Here is a 19,543-nt window from a genome sequence, read left to right as displayed (position 1 = left end):
ATACACGGTTCCCCAGCTCTGCCTCAAACATCGTAGCCAACTTTCTGCAGCACTTTCATCCATGGCACTGTGACGTGGCTGAAGCTATGTGCTCTTTGAACAGGGCAAATGTTACCATCATCCCCTGTTTGGAGCCTGGGTATCTTAACAGCTAACATCCGATTTAGCAATCAAAGTGTACTTCTTGAATGAATGGGAAGTTGAGAGATTCTAAAAATAAAAGTTCTGTTCTCAGTTCTCTAGCCAGGGCTTTGAATTAAATCAGATGTACAGCAACATTAATTAATACCCCTGAAGCACCCTAAAGATACAAAGTGCTTTGGTGCATAATTGGTAAGTACTTTGATTCTTATGACTCTTGGAGTTGTATAAGAATCCTATTATTGCTGAGCTGTGTTTAATTTTGTATTAGATATGCAGTTCATTCTGGGGCTGGGGGAAGGGTCTTGAATAGCCAAGGTGTCTATTTCTTACTGTGTTTGAGCAGACCTTTGAAAAATGTCCATATGCAAACAACCACATTATCTAACGAATCACACACACACACACACACACACACACAAAATCCCTTCATACCTGTGCTGGTAGAATTGGCTGGTTACAGGAAGCGCATTTTGGCGCAAAAACACTAAGATTCAAGAAGAGAAAATGTTCACATTAGATTTAAAAGATTTAGAATCCCGAGAGCATTTCAACCATAGCTTCTCTTTAGAGATGGGCTTTAACTGCAAAATATGGATCCAGATCAGGAATTCAAACTCCGTGAAAGTTTCGATCCGGAGACGGGGCTGATTCAAGCCTATCTCTACCTCTTGCTGCTCTTTCTATGTCAGATCTCCCAAACATCCACACGTGGTTCTACAGGTACCTTTTCCCCTCCTCCATTGACTATTGTATCCAATGCTCTTATTGGGGGGAGGGATAGCTCAGTGGTTTGAGCGTTGGCCTGCTAAACCCAGGGTTGTGAGTTCAATCCTTGAGGGGGCCACTTAGGGATCTGGGGCAAAATCAGTACTTGGTCCTGCTAGTGAAGGCAGGGGGCTGGACTCGATGACCTTTCAAGGTCCCTTCCAGTTCTAGGAGATAGGATATCTCCATTAATTATAATTATTAATAAATGTCATACACATTTCCTCAATGAACCTGTATAGAGAGAGAAGTGTTTCTTGACTTGGGGATTGTGACCCAACAGGTATCAGGGTAGCACGACCATCCTGTCCTCCTCATACTGCTGTATGGGAGAGGGGTGAGTCCCAGGTAACTGGAGGGGGAGATCCAGGGGCTCTCAGTATGGAAAAAGTTGGGAACCAGTGAGACAGAGGGACTGCATGGCGAAGATCATTCTAGGACTTTGTCCATCACAGGGCTTGAACAGCTTTCTTATGTGGTTACAGCTCTAATAACCTGTGTTCAGAAGCAGCGGTAGGGACTTCAAGAAAAGGTGTTGGCTACAAGTGGTTGTTGGGGGTGAAGGTGGAAAATCAGCTCACACTGAACTGGTCAAGCATTCTCACCTACAACTGTGCTATAGAGCAGTTGTGCTAATATTCACTCCACTCCTGTGCTGGGATGGATTGGAGTGGATCTGGAATCCTGTTGACTTCAGTGTGATTCCTCTTGGGCACAGTGGCCTGCATTAGCAGATCCCATTGCAGGACTGGGCATATCATGGTTTGTGATATAGCGGTGACAGCACCTAAGAGCCTTCACATTCTCTTTGACAGAAGGGAGTCCCAGAGTGGTTACTGAGCCTCAGCACAATTCAAAGAGTTGTCATCAGGATGACACACACAATTCTAACCTTAACTGGAATATTATGGGCCATTATATTCCATTACTACCCATGATTAATAGAGCTAGGCTCTGACAGGAACAGAGGATTTACCAGCGTGCACATAAACACATACTCCTACGAGTTCATGAGAAACCTCAACAGCCCCTCAGGAGAGAATTCGTGTGTAAGGCCTGATTCTTCTTTACCGCTCTGGCAGTATAAAGTAGCCTTTAAATGGATGTAAATGTAAGTGACTCTTTATGCTGTCAGAGTGGTGTAAAGGGGCCTGGGGCAAATAGGAGCAAGATTCCAGGCCAGAGTTTTAAAAGTATTTAGGCTCCTAACTCCCATTGAAATCAGTGTCTATTGCAAAGATGATTCAATATGAACAACTTTTCAAAAGCAGTCAATGCATCTGTGTTCTTACGTGTGATAGTCTTTGACACAGTAAATATTGTTCTCCACGTCTACAGTGAAGGGGACTCCGTCCAGACATTCATTACAGACCACGCAGCGGAAACAGCCAGGATGGTATGACTTTCCAAGAGCCTGTAAGATCTTAAGAAGAGCCAGACGACAAAATGAGACAGTGTTTGTTTTCCAGACAACATTCCCCGTGCATCAGCATTTCTAAATTTTAATCACAGCATGCTCCTCAGGAAGAAATATTGACTTTGTGGCTTCACCAGCAAAGGGCCTGATCCAAAGCCCAGATTCTCATTAATTTCAATGGGTTTTACACCAGGCCGTTGGTGACGTTAAGGGACTGTGAAAATTGGGAGTACAATGGGAAAGTAGCTTCACCATTCATTATGGAGGGATGATATTGCACATGGATGTACATTAAACTAAAACTCTTCACACACAACCTAAAGTAAAAATGTCTTCAGATGGAGACTGGATGCCTTTCTGGGAGATATGTTTTAGCCAAACAAAAGTTACTGGGCTCAGTATAGGGGTGAAATTAAATGGCATGTGACATATAGGAAGTCGTTCTAGATGGTCTCTTGTGGCCTTAAAATCCATGAATCTATGAAAAATGGTAAATTACAAATACGTAATTTCAATAATCAAATCCTTATTAGTTGTCCTAAGCCACCACAAATACAGCCCGGCTATCATCTACTTCACTGTCACAGTGATGGCCCTCTCTTTTACAGGCTGATCAGGTCTATCTGAGTGTTCAGTTAATATAAACTGATATTAAAAATGTCACAGGCTTTTGAGACTCTGCCAATCAGTGTTTCAGCAACTGGCTTCCAGCACAGTCACCTCTATATCCCCTCCAAAAAAATCCTTTTGCTGCTGGTGACCTTGCAAATAAAACCTTTCCATTGCAGCGGTGGTATTTCAAGGAGGCTGTGCCAGGCATATGGGGCAACACTGGGAATTTATTTTGCCTCCCATACATGGTACAGTTATGCAGCTCACAACAGGTTACATCAGACATTGCACATTTTTTGTGGGTGACTGTCACCTTCTGAAAGCAATTTCAAATCGTATCTGCCAGTACATTTCCCCCAGCTCAGTCTGGAGAAGCTAACAAGTTAAAGATCCTTTCCCCACTAAGGTCCTAAAGCCCTGTGGATATTTTTATGAGTAAAGTTCAAATCAATAAAACACAGTGCCTAGGCAAAAGTATGAACTACAGTCCAATTGTGTTTTTTAAAGAATACCCTAGGGTTATCTAGCCAGTGACTGGGTATCAAGTTTAATTTGATCTGTATGTCTGTTGTTACTCAGAAACGACTCATTCTCTCTCTCTCTGTTCGTCTGTGTTTTACTACATGCATCGCCTTGGTATCTGGCTATACAGATAATAGACCAATTATTACCTTGATCTGATTCTGCAGACATTGAGGGCACAGAACTACCGCTGAGTCAACTGCAATTCCAACTACTGAGCAGCTTCGGGCCCAAGTCTGTGGAGGCGTCATAGGTCTAATTTTTTGTTTGTTTGTTTTTACCCTGTACAATGATAAGCAGGATTCCTACTACTGCACAGACATGTTTGTTTTCCTACTCATTACTGGGGGAAGGCTTGAAGGAATTAGCCAAATAAGACTGCTTAATTTCTGGAGCTCACAGCAATATTTCCTTTTGTTGTAGCATGCTTGCTAATGGGAGAAGGCAGATGATCACCTGCCAAGCTTCCAACTACAGAGCTCCACCAGCTAGATATTATGGACTCCTGAAATGACCCTTCCTCTCCTTCACAGCTCTAGAAATTTGTTCTCCGGCTAAAATGAACAATATCCAACCAGAGGCACCCGTATAGGAGCAAGAATCCTCATTAGCTAAGTCACCCCAGCCAACTCTCATTTCCAGACCCACCTGAACATCAATGCTTGCAATTTAGTCGCTATTTAATAACTGCGTGCTACCATTTGAATACATTTTAAGCCAAGAGGAAAACACTGGTGTACTAGAACCTTATTAACACTCAGCTATAGTCTACAGAGTTCTTTAACATGCATTTAATCCATTTCATTTTGTTTGGGCCAAATTCAACCCTGGTCTCACTCTAGAGCAGGGGTCGGCAACGTTTGGCACGCGGCTCGCCAGGGTAAGCACCCTGGCGGGCCGGGCCAGTTTATTTACCTGCTGACGTGGCAGGTTCGGCCGATCGCGGCCCCCACTGGCCGCGGTTCGCCGTCCCGGGCCAATGGGGGCGGCGGGAAGCCGCGGCCAGCACATCCCTCGCCCACGCTGCTTCTCGCCGCCCCCATTGGTCTGGGACGGCGAACCGCGGCGAGTGGGGGCCGCGATCGGCCAAACCTGCCGCGTCAGCAGGTAAATAAACTGGCCCGGCCCGCCAGGGTGCTTACCCTGGCGAGCCGCGTGCCAAACGTTGCCAACCCCTGCTCTAGAGGATGCATTTGGCCCAATATACCCCATTTCTTTCACTTTTAAAAAAATCAGTTCTGGATGCTATCTCCCATCAAGCCACAGCTGTAAGGTCCCTTCCTCATTAATAAAGACATCAAATCAACAAGTAGCTTTGTAGGCCGTACTGCTGCTATCTGCTGTGGTCTGTTCTCCCATCAATGTACAGAAGGGGGATTTACGGATAGCACTCATTTATTTTAATGGGTGTAAACTGTGCAAATCAATGGGAGAGCAAGAGCTGCTGATGAGCAGCAGTGGGGGACTGCTGCTGTTACAGAAGGACAGCATCTAGCCCCAGAAAATAAGTCCAGCTTCTTTGTCCCCTGTCAGTGGTATAACTCCTGTGGGTTTAGTATTAATTCATAGAGCTATAAATTGTGAATTTTTCCCTTCCTTTCAGTTTTATTCTCCTGGATTGGTAGTAATAGCAATAATAGAATACTTTGAGATCCCCCAGTGGAAATGTAAAGTTCTTTACCAACAATAATCAATGCAACCTCATGTCGCTGCTGTGCCCCCGGTAAGTATTCTTCGAGTGATGGTCCCTATTTGGATTCCAAACCTGGGCACGCATGTGCGGCATGTGCCAGAGCCGGAACAGTTCTGTAGCAGTGTCTGCTGACCCTTATATGCGTCAACCTTGTGCAGCTGAGGCTAGAAGAGGCCATGCGGAATGGAGCCACTCCAGTTCCCTCTTACATGACCAGAGTTGGAACCCCCATTGCTCCTGGTTCTTGGCCTTGCTAAGAGAGTTGGGTATCCATTCTTTCTTGTGTATATAGCGGTGGATACTAATTTTTTCTTGGTTTTGTAGTGTGCTAGTGTTCTACATAGATAGGTTTACTTTTGGACTTCTTCCCCCAATGGGAAGATCTCCCCGCCTGGGGATTATGTCCTGACAAGTCAACTTCAAAAACTGCTTCGTGTCATGCTTCTTCTCTGCAAGCGACGAGCACCAGCGGTGCCTTTACTGCCTTGGCAAAGGCCACGTTGTCATCCGTTGCATGATTTGCTTTTCTTTCCTGTCCCGAATGCAGGAAGCCAGGGAACTTGGTCTCTGTAAGTTCCTGATGGAAGAGGCTATGTGCCCACGTGCACAATCAGATCCGGAACCACCAGAGCAGTGCCCGGCACAGTCTATGAACGCCCCTCTGACTTCTTCTCGGGTGCTGGATCGGCTGGTACTGCTGCAATCTGACAAGCCCCGCCATGAGCATAAGCACAGACATGGGCCTAAGGCTGGATCCTAGTCTGGGACAGCCTCTAAATGCAGCGTTGACTCCCCGAGCCGGGCCAGGTCAGGCGAGTTGCATGCCGACTCGGCTGCTCCATCTCCCAAGAAGCCCCGGACGGAGCCATGATAGCTGACCCCCCCACACCGTCTTCCATAAGGCAAGGTCCCCTTATGCCTGCACCCCAAATTCATCGCTAAGGTGGTGCCCACGTTCTACCTCAACCACCTGCCAGTCTTCTATCCCAAACCCCACAACTCCCAACAGAGCCAGGACACTGCACTCTCTCGACGTCCGCCACGCACTGGCCTTCAACCTCCAAGGCATGCGTGCATGCCTCACCCAGACTCTTTGTTGCTGAACGCTGCAAGGGCCAAGCCCTCTCCTCGCAGCGCATCTCCAAATGGCTCTTCCGTTGCATTTACGAATGCTACACTCTTTCCAACATAACTCCACCTCCCGGAGTCACGGCTCACGCCACATGAGCCCAAGCCGCAATGTTGGCCTGCCTCGCGGATGTGCCATGGCAGGACATTTGCCAAGCACCCATGTGGAACTCCATCCACGCCTTCCCCTCTCACTACACCATTGCTCTGGCATCGGGGGCTGATGCGGCCATTGGTCGTGCTGTTTTGCGGTCTGTGACTTCTCGCGAGTCCTTGTGCCCACCTCCACGCTGATCACTGCTTGCTACTCAACCACGTTTGGAATCCATCTAGGGACCATCATGCCAAGAAGAGGAGGAGGTTACTTACCTGTAACTGGAGGGTCTTTTGAGATGTGTGGCCCCTATTTGGATTCCAGTCCCTGCCCTCCATCCCCTCTGCTGCAGACTACATGCTTAGCGGTAAGAGGGCTCGAGAGCGGTGTCAACCCGCACAGCCTCTTATACCCTCGGCTGGGCACACGAGGACGACGGACGTGAAGGTCAACGGACACTGCTACAGAGCTGTTCCAGCTCCATCACATGGTGCACATGCGCACTCACGTTTGGAATCCAAATAGGGACTACACATCTCGAAGAACCTCCAGATACAGGTAAGTAACCTCCTCTTATTCCCATTTTACAGAAGGGGATACTGAGGCACAGAAAGGTTAAGTGAGGTGCACAAGATCACAATGCAAGAGAAGGGAAAAGAGCACAGAACTTTTGATTACTAGCTCCCCCAGCTCTGACCAATGGACCATGCTCCCTCTCATACGATAGGGTTCCTGCTGTTTCACCTGGCTATACAAGAAACAGCATTCCTTTGTTTTATCACTTTCCCCCAGAAAAGAGTCTATATTTTATGGCGTGATATTAAAATGTACCAAAGTTTTTTCACTGCTAGCTGACTATATCCCCTCCTCCCTGCTTGGTGGAACTCTCACCAACGTCAATCAGAGTCCCACAAGTTCAGATAGAGGAGAAGGGCCCCTCTATGCATTAAGTGTTAATGGCAACACCGTGTGAATTTATTTTCATTTTAATAGTGATACGTCCTTGATTAAAATGTCCTTGGCAGTAGTGGTCTGACAAGGTCAAAAGCAAACAGCACATTACCATATACTCCCTGAAATGCATCAACAGAAATGTATTCCACAATTAACTCTCTTACCATTTCCATTATGAGGTGTCCACAAACAAAGCACTTGTCTGCTGTTTGTTGAAAGCCCGAATACTGTTCAAATGACAGAAGAGAAAGGATTGTTAGTAATTGCTAATCTCTCTTCCTTTCTTTCTGAAACTATACCTGTCCCATGAATGCTGTGTTGTTTTTTCCATCTGACCTGGGATGAAACAAACCATGCTGCGGTGCGTCAGCTCAAATACTTTTTTCATGGCCTACTTTGAACTGCTCTTGGAAAACACTGATTCAAAGGCTTTCACACTGTACTTTGAACATTTTCAGGTACTCGTCTTAAATAGCTTGAGTTAGTTTTTCCCTCTGATCCAGGCATGTAGTTCCCATTGAGGATAATGGGGATTGTGGGCACAGTTACATGCTTTAAATCCTGATTATAACTCCATTCTGGTTTTGGAAAGATGAAAATTTATTTACAAAAAGATAACATTTGGGTAAGGATGTATGAGTGAAATCCTGACTTCATTCAACTCAATGGCAAAACTCCCATTAAGTCCCATAGGGCCAGGATTTCATCTGGTCTTGTTTAGAGACTGAGAGAAGGGGGAACTAAGATGCATATTTGTAAACCAACTTATCAAGGCTATTGAGCCTGACAACTGACCTACCTGACTGACACCCTATAGAATAGAGTTTGCCTGAAGGACTCCAGACATGTAATTTTTAAACTGATATTTGCAGTAGCTGAACTTTATCCTCACCCTCCTCCACCCAATATAAACAAACAGCTCCATGTGCACTCTTTCCTATCACGGGGAATGGTTGCCCAGTTATTTACATTTGGTTGCACAGTAAGTTGGACATTTGATTATTTGAACATTTTTGGGTTATAGCAAAGTTCATCTAAAACATGCTGTGGTCTTGGAGCTAGACTTGGAACATGAGGCCAAGGGTAGGATGTCAAAACGTAGATCATGTGCCACAGCCCAGCTCTGTTGGCCTGGAGAGCATAGTGTGTCCTTACAGCCATGGATCTAAAAGAGGCTAAGGCCATGTCTACACTTACCGGGGATTAAGGTTGCTGCGATCGATGCAGCAAGGGTCGATTTAGCAGGTCTAGTGAAGAACTGCTAAATCGACCGCAGAGCACTCTCCGGTCGACTCCAATACTCCACCGGAACGAGACGATTAAGGATGGTGTAGACACCGCAGTAAGTTGATCTAAGCTACGTTATTCAAGTAGCTGGAGTAGCGTAACTTAGGTCGACTTACTGCGGTAGTGTGGACAAGGCCTAAGAGCCTGATCCAACTGCCAGTGAAGTTAATGGGAACTGTTTCTTTGATTTCAGTGGTCACTGGATTAGACCCTAAATTAGCAAGATGTCCTCTTTGTTTTATTTTTCCAGATAAGAGGCAAATTGGGGCCACGGTTATAAACAATTATAAACTGAAGTCACTTTCAGATGCCACAATGGACAAATAAGTTATTTATTAAATAATATGCTATTTCAATTCTCACAGCCTTCCTCTTTGTCTGCTTCAATATTTCCTATGTATTGGACAATACAGCACATGTAATGATAAAAAACAAAAACAAAAAACCCCCTTAGATTAAGTAAAGCTTTTAAATTATAACAAATGACCATCTCAGATTGTTTAGTATACACCGTGTCCGTAGATTGTTACTCACATATTTCTGCAAGTCATTTTGCTGCATTTTGTAATGGAATTAGTGTGAAATTGTCTAGACCATTTGTTCGCCGTCCCGGGCCAATGGGGGCGGCAGGAAGCCGCGCCAGCACATCCCTTGGCCCGCGCCGCTTCCCGCTGCCCCCATTGGCCCGGGACGGTGAACCCCGGCGAGTGGGGGCCGCGATCGGCCGAACCTGCCGCGTCAGCAGGTAAATAAACTGGCCCGGCCCGCTAGGGTGCTTACCCTGGCGAGCCGCGTGCCAAACGTTGCCGACCCCTGGTCTAGACCTAGAGAAATGGTTGGGATCCGCTCCCCACCCTAGTGTCAGCAGCTTTAAGACCAAAATATTTGCTTTCTTATTCTTCTTCCAGCTGACAAAGACACTGCTACTACCCGGGAATCTCTCTGGTTCCACTGTATCTGAATGACCATCTGGCTAGACTGTTTCCTAAGGTTGCGACCTCAGGGGTTGCTGGAAACAGGTGGGGAGGTCCTAGCAGAGCAGACAGCAGAAGATTAACGATAGTATAAACCCAGCTAATTCCAAAATCCTGTCAGAATGAATTTAACAGTACCATCTGGCTGTCATTTGATAAGGAATGCAAAGGAGCATTTACCCAGTTATTGATTAACAGGGACCATATTCCTAAAGAACTGAATGGCTTGTGGTCAGGCTAATGTCATTTATTGCTGTCTGGATTGCTATAAATTACATTATTTGTCAGAAGGCAGGGTTTTGTTGACACACAATCTCTCTTTATATCACTAAACCTATTAAATTAACACCATAATTCGTTTCTAATGGGGGAATTGTATTTGTAAAAACGCAACAAGAGAATGATTACTCAATTTAAGAAAATGCTTCAAAATGGCACAAAGTCCAATCATATTGACAAACTAACTTATGAGCTCACTGAAATGACCCTCTTTACTACTATATTGTGCTCTTTTCTGATCATAGTATTGATCTGGAAAAGCCTGAAACCTTTTGGTTCAATGAGAGTTAGGATCTGGATTAGTCTCTCCTGGTGGGTTAAATCTATATAGGATGGAGTAGAATGATAGCCTCTCATCTCAGCAGCATTTTTTTCTACAGTATGGTGTATACTGCTATCATTAAATCTGTATTATCCTTTGACAATAAATGGCTTTTGCCAGGTATTCATAACTCAACCCTGCAGTACATATTTTTATTATAAACATGGAGGGCTCAAACATCAGTTCTACGTTTTAAATTCTAGGAACACAGAGCACAAAATAGACAATACTCTGAAACAGTAAAATACTTGGTGCTTTGCACCTTTCCTCTTTAAAGTGATTTACTAATACGAAACTGCACAACCTTCCTGTCAAGTAATATTTATCCTCATAGTGCAGGTGGGGAAACTGAGGCAGAAAAGTTGTGATTCGCTCAAGCCTGAAGAAGGGCAAAAATGGTCTTGCACTTAAGGCATAATTCTAGGGCTCAAAAGAACTAGGTTCAGTTCCTGCAACAAAGCCCAGCATGCTTTTTGATAAGTCTCTCATTCCCACTGGGTGGGATTTTCAAAAGAGCTCTTGGTTGGTCTAACTTGGCTCCTAAGGAAGTCAATAACTTCCACAGGAACCATTACGTAACCTCAAGTGCTTTTGAAAATCTCATCCTATATTTTAGTTCCCCCATCTGCAAAATGGAGATAACATTTCCTTTCCTCATGTGAGTGTTGGGTGGATAAATGTCTGTAAATCACTCAGACTGTAGTGATGGTGGATCTACAAGAGAGTCACAGGTGGGATTAGAACTCAAGAGTTCCTGGCTCCTATTCCTGGGCTCGGGCTACTCCCCTGTGCCTTTGTTACAGACACCACTGGTTTCAATGCTTTCATTAACATGCAGCCCTGTTTTATTTTACATTCTATGTACCAAGAGTTTATAATTCTGACACTGCACATATTTGGCCATCTTTTAAAAATCACCGAGCCGATTTTGTTTAGCTTTTCTAAACATGCCAGTAACTTTTTCTGTTACTGTTTCTTAAGCAGATAAATATAATTACATACTCATCTAGAACTAGAAATGTACTTGCATGGGCCCATGTACAGTATGTACCCAAGATAAATGAGACACATTCACAAACATTGAGGTGGTTTTTTTTTTTTTTTTTTTTTTTTTTTTTTTACTAATACCATGAATAACACTGAATAATGTTAAAGTTGTTACACAAGCAGAGGAAAGCTCTGAAATTCAATGGTCAGCCTAAGGCATCCTCCTTCACCCCCACTCTTGTGACTTTAAAGTACAATACTCCTTACCAAAATACAAAGAAAACAAATGGATTCTGGAGATCTAACAATTTACTGTTCTGGGATCTCAATTTTGTCCTAACTTTCCTCCCACATTTAACTCTTTATTCACACCCATCTCTCCAGATGTTGTTATAATCTCTGATTTTCTGTGCAAGAGTCAATACCTTGTTTCAGGATCTTGATAATCTATGCATTATTTATCTCTAGCTTCTCAGGTAGGGTTTTTTTTTTTTTTTTTTTTTAATATATAGACTTTGAGAATTATATTGGAGTTCAAGAGTAAAAGGAAAAGCCTTGGCTAGATGATCTTTCTTTTGTTTGCTGTCTCCCAGCCTTTGATTACCAAACAGGCAGAAATCACTAATGATTTTGCCCAAAAGCCTTTGTTTCAATGGGAGAGGAAAAAGAGGTCACCTTCTGCCCAGATTACTTAGGTCTGTTTTGTGCCCCTCTTCTCCCCCCCCCCCACATGATAATCTCAAATTTTAAGGACTCCTCTGTCCAATGTGCAACATATTCTAAAGAAATTAACAATGCTTTTGGAGCATGGAGGGTAATCCCACCGAGTACTGAGAGAAATTTCTTCTTTCTGCAATCAGGTCTTGAACCAGCCTCAGCTATCGGATCTTTTAAACCCTGATGCTTGCATCAGGAGTTTCAAGAGAGAACACATTGAGAAATAATAGAAAGAAGGTCCTGAAGCCTTTTCCAGATGTACCTTAAATTAGAGACATGTCATTATGTCGCCTTAGCATGCCTAACCATGCCCAGGAAGTGGATGCTGCTGCTTCTTCCCCCCGTCGTGTGCTTGCGACAAAAATTGCTTTCCCTCGGACAGATGCTTGCAGACCCCTTTGCTTTCTCAATGGAGATTTAAAAAAACTAGTAAAGGTTAGTGGGAAAAGATCAAATAGCTTAGATTTTGGCAGATACTGTGGGTGACCTGGCTGTAGTAATATTAGGAAATTATTAAAAATCACTGATACGGCACTGCAAAAGTTGCTGAATTTGATCCACTCAGCCTAGATTTGAGATTCCCTCTCTTTTACGCTTACAAGGCCTTTGAGAGGGTAGACCAGGAGTTTTTGCCAAGATGCTTCAGGCATTTAATTCTGAAAACTCATTTCTGAATTGGGTGCTATGCTAATGATGTATTCCAACCCCAGGCCGTCTGTAATCCCTCACAGACTCTCTGCTCCTTGGTTTCCCATTAGCAGAGCATCTGTCTTCTCTCTCCTTTATTGTTTGCTCTCTGCGTGGGACCCTTAGTACATGGAATACAACAATGCAAGAAATTCATGGGATCACGTTCGGAGAGGGAAAGAATATAAAATTTTGCTTGATGCAAATGGTCTTTTTTATTTATTTTACACACAATTAAATGAGGTTGTTAAACTGCACTGAACAAAATGGGAACTTCTCAGGCTCTAAGATTTTTGGAGTCTCGTGGCAGGGGTTAAACTGAGGCAGAATGGTCTGGAACCGTGTTCTGCATTTTCCCTGACATACTTTATGTCCTGCTGCCTTGCCCTGTCTTGCTGACAATTTGGCTCATGTTGCTCCCACACTAAGGCACCAGTCCCTCTTCCTGCTTTTTGGCTTCTGCTTTACTCCTTGCTCTACCCAAAGTGCATGGGCAGGGGAAGGAAGGGAGCTGAGCACTAATCAGAGGAATACTGGTTCAAACTGTGCACAGACCTCTGCTGGAAAGCAGGACTCTCCGTGGGAGCAGAATTTTGCCTTAGTGGTTAGGCATCTGGTGACCTCTGAAGACGGCATAACCTGTGCTACATTGGAGGCTTGAGGACCTACATGTCCCAACACCCACTGAGGCTGTTTTTTGTCTTATACGGTGGAGGCCAAATTATGACTTCTTTCTTAGTTCTATGTGAAGAACATTCCATTGGTGTCAGTGGGAGTTTTGCCTGAATAAGGAATGAGAAAAATTCAATGAAGGCCTAAGAATTTGATGCTTCAGTACTCACTAAGGGACAGATTGTGAAGTTCTTACTCATGCTAGGTAGCACCTCACTCCAGATGTAGTACCATTTACTTCAGCTACCCATCATCTCATGATATGTAATTTGTGTAAGAAGTTGTGTATGTCAGAACTCATCTTCCTAAAACAGGGGTGGGCAAACTACGGCCCGCGGGCCGGATCCGGCCCCTCAGGGCTTTGGATCCGGCCTGCGGGATTGCCCCCCGTGGGCCCCGCACCACTCTGAGAAGTGGCCAGCACAACGTCCCTGTGGCCCCTGGGTGGGGGGCAGAGGGCTCCGTGCGTTGCCCTTGCCTCCAGGCACCGCCCCCCGCAGCTCCCATTGGCAGGGAATGGGGAACCGCGGCCAATGGGAGCTTCAAGGGAGGTACCTGGAGGCGCAGCAAAGGCAGCGCACATGTAGCCCTCCGCCCCCTATCCCCCAGGGGCCGCAGCGCTTCCTGGAGTGGCGCGGGGCTGGGAACAGGGCAGGCATGCAGGGAGCCTCCCCTGGCCCCGGTGCGCGCCGCTGCCACCCCAGAGCCACTTTAGGTAAGCGGTGCCGGGTCGGAGCCCGAACCCCTCCTGCACCGAGCCCCCTCATACACCCTGCACCCCTCCTGCACCCCAACTCCCTGCCCTGAGCCCCCTCCCGCAATCCGCACCCCTCCTTTGCCCCAATCCCTTGCCCTGAGACCCTTCCTGCACACCGCACCCCCACCCGCACCCCAAGCCCCTGCCCCGGCCCTGCATACAATTTCCCCACCCAGATGTGGCCCTCGGCCCAAAAAGTTTGCCCATCCCTGTCCTAAAACATTAATGCAATTTCATTCAAAACAGGTGTCAAGAAAGAATTCAATTCAAAACATGCACCAGCTAATACAAACAATTATTTCAGAAGTGGGCAAGCACCACTTTCTCACTAGCATTTTTTCCTGACTCTCAAACAGAAAAAATTAGCGTGCTTTACTGACCAGTGTTTGGCATGAGTTATACACAACTACGAGAGCTTTATTTCCCTTTTAAGTGCACTTCAGTTACACAAATGTACTTTTGAGTGTCGTATTAAGAACAGGAAAAGATAACCTGGCCTTTTTATCAGCATCCTATCAAGGAAAAGGGTAGTGAAATGATGACTGGCATGCGATCAACTTGATTTTGCAATACATTCTTTGGGACACAGTGCTAGCCAAGGAAGAGCACAGTACAGTTACAAGAACCTTTCCATAATGATGGCACAAAAACAGAATTTCATCTGTCCTCTTTCCTGTCTCTTCTGCAGATTCCTGGAGTATGATTCTTGGGATCCATCTTTAAATGTTTACAACTTTTTCTACCTTATGAGGCAAGCCATCAGCCTGGTCTGAAATTTCATTCCTAACTGGATGACATACTTTAAAAAAAACAAAAAAAAAAAGTCTAATGCTGAGTTACTCAGAAAATGGGGAGTTCCTTTTTTCCTTCATCCACACATTTCCCTAGCTTATTTACAGTACCGGGGTCAATATGTGCATTTACCATTCTTTTCTGGACTTTGGAGATTTTGTTGGGACTCTAGCTGTTCTCAAATTTCAAGACTCAGATTTCTTCAGGCCTGCAGCTTGGCAATATTTCACCAATGGCAGCATTCATCATTACCTTTCCCAGTCTACATGCCTATGTTTTTATATGAACTCTTGTTTAGGGGTTTTCATCTTCAAAAATTTGTCCTCCAGGGTTAACTCCTTGGGTAAAATCCTGGCCCCACAGAAGTCAGTGGGAGGTTTGCCACTGACTTCCACTGAGCCAAGAATTCACCCCTTTTGTCATATATGTAAACATCTCGCATTGAGATGAACCCAAACAACAGCCAGCTCCACAATGTCCAGAATTTTGCATTAAGATCCAAATCCAAAATTCACAGCGCAAATCAAACTTCCAGATCCAAACACCTCAGAACACTAAGGAATTGTGCAGTTTGGGCCATCTCTAGTTCTGATGAAACACTCTAATGCAAGATATCCTGATGATTAATTTCACCACTGTCAAATCTACTTACAATATAAAACTGGGATCCCACTAGCATCTTGCAAGCTGTTGAGAAAAACTAAAGAAAACTGGGACAATCATCAGATTTTTTTTTTGATAAGTAACTATTTTATCTTGTTTCCTCCCAAATTGATTATGCTAATGTATAATATATCAGTTGTCTTTGTTTTCAGTGGTATCATCAGGGGTCCTAATGATACTTTAACACAAGGGGTTTCTTTTCTTTTTGTTTCTAATATATAATTGTTTGTGTAGAATACAACTAATAGACCAGATCCTATAAGCATTCTAGCTATGGGATGACCACAGGACTTGAGAGCACGTGAAGAATTGAGTCCCCTGTTATAGAACATTAAGAGATTAGCCGATCCCCTTCCAAGCTTTATTCCCATTGTTTTCTTAAAGATGCTAATAAACACCCTTATCTGCCTTATGATTGGAAGGTGTATTTTAATAATTTTTTTTAGGTAGACTGCATTTAAAAATAAATATTACGTTCACATACTTATCTCAACCTTCATTTAGTACACTATTCCCATTAACTAACAAGCTACAGCTTTCACCATTTACCTTTTCAACACGAGTCTATTTTCTGATTGAGAATCTCAGTTAACAGAGATGATGCTCTTTGACTAATGCACTGCTTCCAAAGCTCACCTCTCAAGGGAGACCTACAACTGTTTATACTCACTGAGATGGAAAATCAAACCTCTGACTCCAGCTGACACCAGCCTCCATTACACTAAGGGCCCCAGCTACCAGGATGGGGCTTCTCTATCTTCCACACTGCCAGGCTTAGCAATAGCATATGCAAAAACTACAAAGAACTATCTTCTTATTAGATCATTACTATTGCAATAGTGCTTAGAGACCCAAATTAGTGTCCGAGCCCCATTATACTAGGTGCTTTAGAAACGTATGATAACATACTCCCTGCCCAGGCTTCGTTTGGTAGGAGGGAGTTATTGAACAGTTTCACATATCTCTGTTTATAAGTATAAGACTCTTGTTAACCAATCCTACAAATGAGAATTCTATTCTATTCTATTCTATTCCATATTACATTAAAAACAAAAAACCCTATGGTAAAACAATGCTAATGTTGCTAAGTCATGCACTCAAAGGTTAGGAAGTGCCAGAGGTTCCCTGCACAACTTTAATTTGGCCTCCCTGTGCATATTCCCTGGGAGAATAACATGAAGGGCAAAGGGGTCCAGGAGAGCTGGCTGTATTTTAAAGAATCCTTATTGCGGTTGCAGGAACAAACCATCCCGATGTGTAGAAAGAATAGTAAATATGGCAGGCGACCAGCTTGGCTAAACAGTGAAATCCTTGCTGATCTTAAACGCAAAAAAGAAGCTTACAAGAAGTGGAAGATTGGACAAATGACCAGGGAGGAGTATAAAAATATTGCTCAGGCATGCAGGAGTGAAATCAGGAAGGCCAAATCACACTTGGAGTTGCAGCTAGCAAGAGATGTTAAGAGTAACAAGAAGGGTTTCTTCAGGTATGTTAGCAACAAGAAGAAAGTCAAGGAAAGTGTGGGACCCTTACTGAATGAGGGAGGCAACCTAGTGACTGAGGATGTGGAAAAAGCTAATGTACTCAATGATTTTTTTGCCTCTGTCTTCACAAACAAGGTCAGCTCCCAGACTGCTGCACTGGGCAGCACAATATGGGGAGAAGGTGACCAGCCCTCTGTGGAGAAAGAAGTGGTTCGGGACTATTTAGAAAAACTGGACGTGCACAAGTCCATGGGGCCGGATGCGCTGCATCCGAGGGTGCTAAAGGAGTTGGCGGATGAGATTGCAGAGCCATTAGCCATTATTTTTGAAAACTCATGGCGATCGGGGGAGGTCCCGGAAGACTGGAAAAAGGCTAATGTAGTGCCCATCTTTAAAAAAGGGAAGGAGGAGGATCCGGGGAACTACAGGCCAGTCAGCCTCACCTCAGTCCCTGGAAAAATCATGGAGCAGGTCCTCAAGGAATCAATTATGAAACACTTAGAGGAGAGGAAAGTGATCAGGAACAGTCAGCATGGATTCACCAAGGGGAAGTCGTGCCTGACTAACCTAATTGCCTTCTATGATGAGATAACTGGCTCTGTGGATGAGGGGAAAGCAGTGGATGTGTTATTCCTTGACTTTAGCAAAGCTTTTGATACGGTCTCCCACAGTATTCTTGCTGCCAAGTTAAAGAAGTATGGGCTGGATGAATGGACTGTAAGGTGGATAGAAAGCTGGCTAGATCGTCGGGCTCAACGGGTAGTGATCAATGGCTCCATGTCTAGTTGGCAGCCAGTTTCAAGCGGAGTGCCCCAAGGGTCGGTCCTGGGGCCGGTTTTGTTTAATCTCTTTATTAATGATCTGGAGGATGGAGTGGACTGCACTCTCAGCAAGTTTGCCGATGACACTAAACTAGGAGGCGTGGTAGATACACTAGAGGGTAGGGATCGGATACAGAGGGACCTAGACAAATTAGAGGATTGGGCCAAAAGAAACCTGATGAGGTTCAACAAGGACAACTGCAGAGTCCTGCACTTAGGACGGAAGAATCCCATGCACAGCTACAGACTAGGGACCGAATGGCTAGGTAGCAGTTCTGCAGAAAAGGACCTAGGGGTCACAGTGGACGAGAAGCTGGATATGAGTCAACAGTGTGCTCTTGTTGCCAAGAAGGCTAACAGCATTTTGGGCTGTATAAGTAGGGGCATTGCCAGCAGATCGAGGGACGTGATCGTTCCCCTTTATTCGACATTGGTGAGGCCTCATCTGGAGTACTGTGTCCAGTTTTGGGCCCCACACTACAAGAAGGATGTGGAAAAATTGGAAAGAGTCCAGCGGAGGGCAACAAAAATGATTAGGGGTCTGGAGAGCATGACTTATGAGGAGAGGCTGAGGGAACTGGGATTGTTTAGTCTCCAGAAGAGAAGAATGAGGGGGGATTTGATAGCAGCCTACAACTACCTGAAGGGGGGTTCCAAAGAGGATGGAACTCGGCTGTTCTCAATGGTGGCAGATGACAGAACAAGGAGCAATGGTCTCAAGTTGCAGTGGGGGAGGTCTAGTTTGGATATTAGGAAACACTGTTTCACTAGGAGGGTGGTGAAGCACTGGAATGCGTTACCTAGGGAGGTGGTGGAGTCTCCTTCCTTGGAGGTTTTTAAGGCCCGGCTTGACAAAGCCCTGGCTGGGATGATTTAGTTGGGAATTGGTCCTGCTTTGAGCAGGGGGTTGGACTAGATGACCTCCTGAGGTCCCTTCCAACCCTGATATTCTATGATTCTATGATTCTATAAGCAGTATGATATACTCTTTAATTATAGACCCTTCTGCCCCTCCCCATCTCCTGCTTCTTACCTCCCTTTCCCTCCCCTCCCCCAGCTCCTGCTCCAGTCCCCCTGGCTCCTACCTGTTTCCCCTGCTCTAATCCTTCCCCTGGTCTCCTGCCCCTATTCTTCCTATGTCCCAGTTCCTGCCTCCCCAACACTCTATGCCTACCCCTATTCCTACCTTCTCAGGTCCTGCTCTAATCCCTTCATCCCCACAGGCTCCTGCCCCTGTCCCTGCCTCCCCCACCCTTCACTGGAGTCAGGCTACTGCCTTCTCCTCTTCCATGCTGCCTCAGTACCAGTAGGGGGTGCACTGAGAGCAGAGGAGAAAGCGGTCAGTTCATGTGCCTGGCGCACAGTGGGACCCTGGCAGACGGGAGGCGCACATGGAGGGACATCTCTGCTTAGCCCCTGCATCGTGGGCTGGTGCATTCTCAGTAATTTTATGGGGATGGCGCATTGCAATCTGGACATGGGCTGGGAGGGCCTGGAGCATGCTACATGCAGATGGAATCTTTGGAACATTTAGCTGCCAAACTCTACTGAGCATCTGCAAACTGACGGGGTTGGTCAAATCTGGTGATTTTATTTTTTAAACGAGGATGGCAAAAGACACTGCATTTTCCCTAATCTTTTTCACAGAAATGGCTGAACTGTGTGAGTTGCAACTTATTTTTTTATTAGTAGCCTGAGGCAGACACCTGGTATGGAAAATTTCAGTGTAAATGGCTAAAGTTTGGCAAAGTTACAAGTAACAGAAAAAAAGA

General features: G+C 45.0%; 1 protein-coding gene across 1 annotated transcript in view; it reads right to left on the bottom strand.

The window, feature by feature from the left end:
- Positions 1-19,543, bottom strand: part of WTIP (WT1 interacting protein) — a 118,973-nt gene that overhangs the window by 5,993 nt on the left and 93,437 nt on the right. Inside the window, exons 4-6 of the mRNA XM_065416840.1 lie at positions 7,494-7,556; positions 2,202-2,332; positions 577-628 (exon numbers count right to left, since the gene is read on the bottom strand). Coding sequence (XP_065272912.1) covers positions 577-628; positions 2,202-2,332; positions 7,494-7,556 — 246 coding nt within the window. The remainder of the gene's footprint in view (positions 1-576; positions 629-2,201; positions 2,333-7,493; positions 7,557-19,543) is intronic.

This window comes from Emys orbicularis, chromosome 14 (assembly GCF_028017835.1).
Source record: "Emys orbicularis isolate rEmyOrb1 chromosome 14, rEmyOrb1.hap1, whole genome shotgun sequence".
Taxonomy (NCBI): domain Eukaryota; kingdom Metazoa; phylum Chordata; order Testudines; family Emydidae; genus Emys; species Emys orbicularis.
Note: the sequence above shows the minus strand (reverse complement) of the source record. Positions and strands in the feature narration are given on the sequence as shown.